This window comes from Brassica napus, chromosome A6, assembly GCF_020379485.1.
Source record: "Brassica napus cultivar Da-Ae chromosome A6, Da-Ae, whole genome shotgun sequence".
Classification (NCBI taxonomy): Eukaryota; Viridiplantae; Streptophyta; class Magnoliopsida; order Brassicales; family Brassicaceae; genus Brassica; species Brassica napus.
The window spans coordinates 16,065,808-16,076,445 of NC_063439.1; the positions used below are offsets into that span (position 1 = coordinate 16,065,808).

At 41.2% G+C, this 10,638-nt stretch overlaps 1 protein-coding gene across 1 annotated transcript; it reads left to right on the plus strand.

The window, feature by feature from the left end:
* Positions 1 to 8,395: 8,395 nt before the first annotated feature.
* LOC106350283 lies at positions 8,396 to 9,544 on the plus strand. Its single transcript, XM_013790191.2, has one exon. It carries the CDS (start codon positions 8,396 to 8,398, stop codon positions 9,542 to 9,544), a length of 1,149 nt encoding a protein of 382 aa, XP_013645645.2.
* The last annotated feature ends 1,094 nt before the right edge of the window (positions 9,545 to 10,638 follow it).

Genomic DNA, 10,638 nt, shown 5'->3' on the forward strand with positions numbered 1-10,638 from the left:
ACACGACACCTCAGTCATAATTCCTCGATCGCAAATAAAACTATTAGCATCCAAACATGAACAACAATTTTGGCTGCGAACATTCGTAGTCAAACTAGAATGTTTTTCAAACGCATGGCTAAAACTAAACCCTTGCAACATCGCGAAATATCTTCAAGCCCGCGAACATTTCAAGCACGAAACGTGGCATACGAAAGAATAACAAATCTTCAGCATCGCGAGACGTCGCAGACGCCTGAAGATTAGTTCTTCGACGAAATTTCCTTCCTCGATAAAAACACCTTCATGGAAGACCAAACAGTCATACGCACTAACATCTTCTCAAAAAATATTCTTCGCGAATGCTCGAAACGGTATTTTTTACCATTAAGTTTGTTGCTGATCACAACAAACTCTCAACGTCCTAAACAGACATAGCCATCTCACGAAGATGACTCTCTTACATCCGACACAAGGATAATAGTGCTATAAAAGAAATCCGAAATTTTGGTCCAGCACTTCCGGTCTCCGGAGAGATGCTCGATTCGTATCAAACAAGTCGTATAAGCCGAGAACCTATCGCGGACTTTAAATCGATACGAATCAGGAAGAAATCGCAACAGGAAAAACGATAGCCGGCCAGTCACCGCACAATCCTTAAACCGAAAGTAAACCTAGGTCTTGCCCTAAACCCAGCGCACTGGTCTCTAACATCTCTAGGCATAGTATCAAACACCCTGATACGAGATCCCAAAATTTGTCTCTTTGCCAATATTCGAACGTCTTCATAAAATCCCGCAAGTTTACACACTGCGGAAAACTCTCGAAACAGATTATGGATATGGCAATTCACACAGAGTTAGATTACGAGACGACAACTCGTAGTCTTCCCTCTACACCCATACAAAATGCCATCGGCAGCAACACGCCTTATAACCGCTACATAAAAACTAGACCATAAAGGTCCTACTGGAAAACTAGTCATAAGAACCTTAACTCCAAGACGAACTACGAAAGGCTTGATCCCTTCAACAAGGGTACGTAGGCAGCCGTCATAAGGCGCAGCCCCAATCTTATCGCGTTTTCTACTTTTAAGAGAGCGAGAAGATCACTTACCACAGACTTTTTCAACCATTAATTCCGCCTAACTCACCTAACTTGCCTAACTTGCAAGCCACTCGCTAGAACCTCACGCTAGAAGCTCATGGTTCTAACGATCTGGGGGGCTAACTGTTGGGGTCAAAATCGGTCACGATGGAATCAATGCATGAAAGTCCGTAAAAATCAGCATAAACGTTTTTACGAAAAGTAATCTTCGTAAAGATATCTTTACGAAAAGCCTTGCAGTAAAATCTCGTCCAAATCTCAATCGAACCACTAAATACCGATTGTCCGAAGGCAACGGACATGTATCCAAATCGGCCGCGGACAAGCTCGAGTATGGAAATCAGACCGCGGACAAGCCAAACTCGATCGGTACGCGGCGACCAAGCATGCACACAGCTCGGTCGCTACGTAGCGACCGAGCTCGAGCCAAGCTCGGTCGCTACGTAGCGACCGAACATCCGTTTCGCTCGGTCGCTACGTAGCGACCGAGCGTCCGTCTCGCTCGGTCGCTACGTAGCGACCGAGCCCAAGCCAAGCTCGGTCGCTACGTAGCGACCGAGCCCGAGCCAAGCTCGGTCGCTACGTAGCGACCGAGCGTCCATCTCGCTCGGTCGCTACGTAGCGACCAGGCTCGAGCCAAAGTTCGGTCGCTGCGTAGCGACCGAGCTCTTTCGAACATCGGTATGACACCAGTCCATGCATTCTCGTCAAACCTTCAAATGCTATCTCCCGAAGACCGTAGCGAGCTCAGTCTATGTTTTCCGCTATTCTAAATCATCGATCAAACTTCGCGGATTAGAAACCGCGGAAAGTTCTTTCTTTGTCGAAAGAAATCGTAGTAAACTCTTCGTGTTGGAAGACGGCCCAAAGGGACCTAAAACACGACTCGAGGCCCATCCTGCGATTTCTTAACCAAAAGCCCATAAACCACAGCCCGGTTTACGTTTGGTCCACAAGGAAGGATAAATGTCAAGTTTCCGCGGATAAATACGGAAGTTTTGAAGATAATTGTGAAAATCGAGAAAAATGGAATATCTCCATTTTTACGCTATGACGGCTTAAGGGCAGAAGAGTAAAAGCGTAAACCGACCTTGGAGTTAGTATATAAGGAGTCCTAGGCGAGGAGCATGGGAGAGAACTTTTTAGATTCGGAATTCTCTGCACTTAGAAACTTTAGGCTTTACTCTCGACAAGTTCGGTTTCTATGACTGGCATTCAATTACTAGACGAACTCGCCCAGGCAGTTTGATCTCTTGTCCAGCTCTATCAATTGAACTACGTTCGGCTTGATCCTCGAAAGGGGTACGTAGGCAGCCTTTAACAAGGTTCAGTCCGAAATCAATCAAAAACCTTTTCTTTATCTATTTCGTCTTTCGTTATCGAGCTGCGACTAAACTAGGTTTGAGCTATTAGGTCGCTAGAACTAAGTAACTCGCTGACAGCCTTTGCGGCCAAAGCTTTCATGATCTCTTGTAATGATCGCAACGCTCTTACGCGGACTCGAAATAAGATCAACTGTTTTCTCTAAACTCGTTCGTTATCTTTTCATAATTTCCGCATATATTTGGTCACTTGTCGTTGGCACTCGCAGAGATCCGGGACCTCTGGGAAATTAGGGTTTTCCTAGTTTCCTTATTTAAACGGAAATCGACAGTGCGAATTTCGGTTCCCACAATCCTCACTGTTCTCCTTCTCTTCCTCACTTGTTTCAGCCTTTTTTTCTTCAACTTTCTCATCATCCTCACTGTTCTCCTTCTCTTCCTCACTGGTTTCAGCCTCTTTCTCTTCACCTTCTTCTTCATCATGTTTCCCTCCAGCCTTTTCTTCATTCTCAATTTCCTTCCACATTTTAGCAGCTTGTCTTCTACATCTCTCCTTCATTCGCTTCAACTCATCAGTCTCACTCTCACTGTTTTCTTCCTCATCAGCCTCACTATTTTCCTTCTCTTTTTCACCCTCTTGCTGACCATCGTCATCAGCCTCTTTCTCACCCTCTTGCTCAGTATTCTCGATGTTATCATTCTCTTTCCCAGCTTCTTGCTCAGCAGTAGCTTTCTCCTTCTCAGAATTAGCTTTGTCCTTCTCTTCATATGTACCGTAGTCCCACTATCGAAAATTCATGTCTTCATCAAGACTCGGCTCCACCTTACTCTCAATAGAAGTTAGCCTGTCTTCTATTTTCTTAGCCCTTTTTCTCAATAGCCGCTGGTTCTTCTCAACACCACTCATCCTTGAGCCTAGAGACTCCAGCTTTGTGTCCACCGTTACCTGAAGTCCAACAAATCCTTCTCCCATGAATTCCAAAATCCTCTCTTCCATACCTTGCAACCTCGAATCTAAACCAGAATTAGAGGATGATCCTTCAGCAAACGTCACCTTTTCTTTGTCTTTCTTTTTTGGCAACACTCGTCGTGCAACTTGATCTAACTCATATAGCTCTTTCCACCAAATAGTCTTCTGCTTCACATTTAACCAGTAGTTCCAAGTATCACTTGGGCTGCCCTGACGGTCATACTCTCGCTCCTCATCAATGATACGAGCCAGCATAATTTGCTCACCAATAGTTGGAACTAACACACTGTTGATAACCTGAAAATAAAACAATAAGTTAGATCAGTTAAATTATCTTTTCTACTAGCTTCTACTATAACTATATACATGTACCTTTGTTTCTCCAACCGCATCATATATGTCTTCTAAAGGATAACCCTTAACACTAGACTTTGCAAACCGGCTCTTGCACATCCTTGGACAGTCTACACTAGCGTCGTCTGAATAGATTTTAAACGTTTTCTCCAGATCCGGAATACACTCAAAAGCCAGAACCTAGTACATCCATTGTCACAGTGTCAGATTTCAATTATATAACAACTAAAAATTAACTAAACTATACGCTTTACCTCTAAAGGAATTATGAAACTAGGAAAGGCGCTTGCCTCTTTCACTTCACCCTTCAGATGGTTCATCATGTGCTTAATCTCCTTTATTGCATCCTCAAATGTTAGACGACCCCAGGGAAATGATCTGCAAGCATCTAAATCGTCCATCACCCTTAATATAAAGAGGTCTAAATGTCCATCATCCTTCGTCTTTCCTCTGATAACCCGACCAAGAAAAAATAAGACAGTCTTCTTCAAACTATCTGGACACGGCGGCATAGACAACATCTTCTGCTTCACATCACTCATGGTTATCTTCTTTCTGTCATGGAAGTAATAATCCACAAACTTATAGCCCCCCAACTTCTCGTAGTTTGGTGGATAATCACCGCAGTCTAAGCCAGAGATGAGGGCATGCTCCCTCATAGAATAGCGGATGGGTACACCATTAACCGCAAACCATGCAACATCATCTTCAGGAGTACAAATGGTGCGTAGGAGTAACATCCACATCACCTGAAGCTTCAGGTTATCTTCGTCTGGCATGTGGAAGAAATGCCGAAACTGAGGATGGCTTGTGAACCACACAGCCTCAAGCTTATCCTTGATGAGCTTTATTGTCTTCGTCACAAAGCACTTAGTTTGTATCTTGGAACTCTTGGGGAACTCTCTGTTTTTGAAGTAGAACTCAAGGGGTTTATTTGGTTGCATTTCCTTCAATCAAAATACATATATACATGTTAGTAATGCTAGTAATACAAAAAGTACTAGTACTACTGCTAATTACTACTCAGCATTTCTCACAAACAATAACAATGAATACAAAATATATACCTCTCTTTCAAACCCCTCCGTATCGGACCCCTCCCTTTCGGACTCATCTGAGGCTGAGAGCGATTCTACACTCGGTGCTCTCGCTAGCTCTCTCACTGGCCTACTCTTCTTACTCTTCTTACTGCTTTTCTTACTGCTCTTATGAACTCTCGGTTCCGGCTTTTTTGCAGCCGAGTCCGGTTTTCTGATTCTAAGAGATTGACGACGACTTTCATTGGGGACTACCTTTTTATTTGCCTTCATAACTTTCATGTACAAGACATTACAACACTCAATCACTCTAAATTCAAACCGCAAAACAACAACACAATATCAACTAAGTTTCTCCAATACAATTTTATTAACAAAAATTAAATACAATTTATAACTCAAATCGGAAACAATAGATTCGATATAATATATACCTAAACAATAGATTTACCAAGTTCTTATCCAATTTCAAAGCCAATACCTAAACATAAGACACATTCAAAGTTTTCCCCAAATTTGTTTTCAAATCTACATACAAATTCGACCAAATAACAACCAAATAAAGGGAAACTAATCACTTACCACAAGGAACGTAGATGGAGCCTCGATTTCGACAAAGAAGGATGAAGAAACAAAGCGGTCTCGACTTTAGGGTTTCAGACAAGAGAGACAAAGAGATAGTTGAGACACGAACGAACAAGGAAGAACGAAGATGGATTTTCGATTTAGATGGAGAACGAACAAGGAAGAACGAAAATGGATACTCTAGGGTTTCAATCTCCGATTTCGCAATAGAGAGTGTCGAAAGGGGAGAGACGACCCGAAATGATTGAAAAATTTGGAGAAGAGAATGTTGAGTAATTCAAAACAACATCGTTTTGGTTTAGATGGGTCGGGTTTTAGGGTTTGTTTTGTGTGGGTCGGATCTTTCCGGTTGGATTTTGTAAATAACTAATTTATGTTAGGGCAATCCGTCTTTAGCCACTTTTTCTATTTTAAAAAAATGAAAAAGAAATTATATTATAATAAAGGGATAAATGGGAATTTTTTTGGGGGGGTAGAGGGTATATGGAGTTATTTTCCTAATTTTTATAATAACTATAAATAAATAAATAAAACAATTTGTATTATTTTTTTTAGCCATTTATTTATTTGGATCAAAGGCCCATAATCATTCTTCCATCTATCCTCATCCTTTTTTGTAATTGGTTGATTTGCTTTTGGTGTGGATCAGCATTTACTTGATCCTAGACCATCAGATCAAAATTAATCCAACGGACAATGTTTTTTTTCTTCTATCATGTTCTTTTTGTGATAATCTCTCTTCTCCCTTCTCCACTTCTCGGAACGGGCGAGCTCATCAGCACTACCACTCCGTTTGAACACAAAGAGCGTCCATGTTGAATCGAAGAGAAAAAAGGAAAATGAGGAGATTCGAGTTCTGGAGTCTGTCAATGAACTCTAGGTCTTTCCCTTACGAATCTGGATTTCTTCGTGGATCTCCTTGTTTGATTATGGGGTTGTTCGTTTGATCCATCTAGGTGAAGATGCAAATAGATGTTCGTTTTGTGCATTATAATGCTACATCCAGATGGATCACCCAGCTGAAGTTTTAAAAACTCATCTCAAATTCTCACCTAAATGAAGGTGAGTCTTGATGGTGCATCTGGATGCAAATACAGCTAGTTCAGTCCAAAATGATAAATGACAAAAATGATTTTTTAAAATCAAAATATTATTTTCAAACCGTAAATTCTATTTTTTTTGCAAATACATTTTTCTGCCAGAACAGAAAAATACATTTCCCGTAAAAACTGAAAAACACACTTTCCCGCCAAAACCGCAAAATGCGTTTTTCCTCAAAAAAACATAAAACGCATATTTCCATAACCAGTAAAACCACACTTTTCGGCCAAAACCGGAAAACACATATTTTCCGCAAAAATCGAAATAATGCATTTTCCCGCCAAACCCTAAAAACGCATTTTCCTGCCAAACCCCCCAAAACGCATTTTCCGGTCAAAACCGCAAAAAGCATTTTCTCGTCAAAGCCGGAAAATGCAATTTTCCTGCAAAAACCGGAAAAAACAATTTTTTCTCGCTGAAACCAAAAAACACAATTTTCTCGCCGAAACCGGAAAACACAATTTTCTCGCTGAAACTGGAAAAACGCATATACCCGCCAAAACCGGAAAAACGTACTTTTCCCGCCAAAACCGGAAAACACACATTTTTCCGCCAAAACCGTAAAAACACAAATTTTTCCGCCGAAACCGGAAAAACACATTTTTCCGCCGAAACCGGAAAACGCATTTTCCCACCAAAACCAGAAAACATTTTTTTCGCCGAAACCGGAAAAGCGCATTTTTCCGTCAAAATCGAAAAATACATTTTCTCGCCAAAAATGAAAAAAATGCATTTTCCTGCCAAAACCGAAAAATGTATTTTCAAAACCGAAAAACACATTTTTCGCCAAAACAGGAAAAACGTACTTTTCCCGCAAAAACGTATTTTCCTCCAAACCCATAAAAACATAATTTCCGTCAAAACCGTAAAAATGCTATTTTTCCACTGAAAAAAAAATATATTTTAATCATTTTATTAACAAGTCCACCTGGATGCAGATGGAGATGCAAGTTAAAAAACGAACATACCTGCATTCAGATGATTTATCTGTATGCATTGACGAAATGAAGAAACGAACAACACCCTGATGAAGCATCTGGATAAGACATCTAGATGGACCATCTGGATGCATCTTCCAGATGTACAAACGAACAGGACCTATGACTTTATCAATTTGTTTGAGTGTTTGCGTAGGCGACTTACGCATCGATAACTCTGAGTGGATGCGAAACGAATATTACTCACCCTCTAGGTTTCGGTAATCTATCGTTTCTCTCTTTTCGATCTGTGGTTAAAGGAGAAAGTCGTTACCTTTTTTACTGTATGTGGTACAAAAGATTGAATCTTTATCAGTGTGAATGTGTTTATAGCTTCGTGTCATTGTGTGGCGTTGGATGTTGAAGGTCGTTGCTACACCTGGGGACGCAACGAGGTAATGCTCTGGTTTCGTTTTCCTTCTTGTTTGCACTCTCTTGTTTACTTATATAAAATTTTGATGTGTTTCAGAAAGGTCAGTTAGGTCATGGTGATATGATCTAATGTGACAGGCCAATGGTTGTCTCAGGACTCTCTAAGTGAGTTTTTGTTTCCTTGTTAATAAGTGTTTGAGGGAGATTGGTCTTAACTCTTTGGTTCAACGTGTACCTGGCTGCTAAAGCTTTGAATGGATTGTGTTTCTTGTTGAAGGTACTAGAAGGAGAACAAACAACTTGATACTGAAATCCACATGAACTGTTGGAGATAAACTTAAATCTATTTGTGTTAATCCTATTTAATATGTGTTTTAGATAAGGATGAATCCTAATGAGATTAGGATAATAAACTCTATATAAGAAAATGGTGAGATGTGCCATGAACTTGTGAGATTTAGAGATTGTTGTGAGAGCTTGAGTTTTAAGGTATTTTCTTAAGCTAATAAAGAGAGTTTGATAATCTTTGAGTCTCATATTGTTAACGATAAACCGATATTTGGTATCAGAGCTTGAAACAACGCGTAAGAGATGGGAGACATTGTTCCTGTGACCGTGAAACCTAAAGTAGGGAACTCTACGATAAGTTGCCCCATGCTAGACTCGGCAAACTACACTGTGTGGGCAATCCATATGAAGCTTCTACTAAAGGTTTACAAAGTATGGGAGATCGTGGAAACAGAATCAGTTGAGAGCGACAAGAACGACATGGCTATCGCTCTTATTTTCCAATCCATTCCTGAATCACTTATCTTACAGGTTGGGGAGTTGACTACGGCGAATAAAGTGTGGGTTGCTATCAAATCTCGCCACCTAGGAGCAGACAGGGTGAGAGAAGCTCGTTTGCAAACCCTAAAAGCAGAGTTTGATCGTTTAAAGATGAAGGAAACAGAAACCATCGATGACTTCGTCGGCAAGCTATCAGAAATAAGTTCCAAATCTGCATCGTTGGGTGAAAACATAGATCAAACAAAGATGGTGAAGAAATTTCTCTCAAGCCTGCCAAGGAAGAAATTCATACACATTGTGGCGTCGTTAGAACAAGTTCTTAATCTCAATGACACCACGTTTGAGGATATCGTTGGACGACTAAAGGCTTATGAAGAACGGATAAGTGAAGACGATGGAAGTGGTCAAGAAGAACAGAGCAAGTTGATGTATGCGAGTTCAGACAACCAGAACTACCAGTCGAACCGAGAGTATAATGGACGAGGTCGTGGAGGAAGATACTATGGTAGAGGCCGTGGAAGAGGAAGACAGTATCGCGAAACAGATCTGTCTATAATCACCTATTTCAGGTGTGACAAAACCGGACACTTTGCATCAGGATGTCCAGATAGATTGTTGAAGCTTCAGGAGGCTTATGAAAACAAGTCTGAGAAAGGTCATGATACGCAAGAGGCAGATAGATTACTAGTTCATGAGGTTGTGTTCTTGAATGAAAAGAATGTGAAACCAAAGGAACTTGAAGTGAGCTCAGAGAATGATAGAGTGTGGTATTTGGATAATGGGGCAAGCAACCACATGACAGGAAGAAAGAAGTATTTTAAAGCCATTGATGAGTCGATAACAGGGAAGGTGCGCTTCGGAGATGACTCGAGGATTGACATCAAAGGCAAAGGTTTTGTACTCTTCATCACTCAGGACGGTTCAAAGAAACTACTAGCTGACGTCTACTAAATTCCTGATCTCAAGAGCAACATTTTGAGTCTTGGCCAAGCAACAAAGGCTGGATGTGAAGTCAGAATGAAAGAGGGAGATCTTACTTTAGTTGATAAGAAGGAAATCTTGTAGTAAAGGCCAAAAGATCTGCTAATCGCCTCTACAAAGTACTCATGGATATAGTGGATGATAAGTGTTTGCAAGCTACAACAGTGTCTGAATCAGGTATCTGGCATGCGCGTCTGGGGCACATAGGAGCAAGTTCGTTGAAGACAATGATACGAGACCAACTGTTGCTAGGCTCTTACCAAAGCTGAGCGTTGAGACAGACCCATGCCCATCGTGTTTACTTGGCAAGCAAGCCAGACGTCCTTTCCCATTTTGCTCCAGTTATCGTGCTGAGACTGTACTGGAACTGATACATGGGGATCTCTGCGGTCCCATCAACCCACCCACAGCAGGAAACAACAGATACATTTTTGTTCTCATCGACGACTACTCTAGGTATATGTGGTCGATACTTCTAAAAGGGAAACATGAGGCACTCGAGAAGTTCAAGATATTTAAGTCGATGGTAGAAGCTGAGATAAAGGCGAAAATCAAGACTTTGAGAACTGACAGAGGAGGAGAATTTACCTCAAATGAGTTCAAATCTTTTTGTGAGCTTTCAGGGATCAACACACAGCTCACGGCGCCGTATTCACCTCAACAGAATGGCATAGTAGAGCGCAGAAACTGAACTTTATTGGAAATGACAAAAAGCATCCTCAAACACATGCAAGTGCCAAATTTTCTTTGGGGTGAAGGGGTTAGGCATTCAACATACCTTATCAACCGTGTTGGAACCAAAGCCTTGGAGTTATCAACACCGTACGAAGTACTGAAGGGACGGAAACCAAACATTGAACACCTCAAGGTGTTTGGGTGTGTCGGGTATGCTAAGGTAGATGCACCTCAGTTGAAGAAGTTAGATGACAGAAGCAGAGTACTTGTGCACTTGGGTACAGAACCTGGATCAAAGGCATACCGACTGTATGATCCAACAAGCCGAAGAATTGTGGTGAGCAGAGATGTGATCTTCGAGGAAAACAAAAGGTGGAGCTGGAGTAGTC

What these genes read in the sequence shown, in the direction of transcription:
- LOC106350283 (XM_013790191.2), top strand. Translation starts at nt 8,396, where the DNA reads ATGGGAGACATTGTTCCTGTGACCGTGAAACCTAAAGTAGGGAACTCT.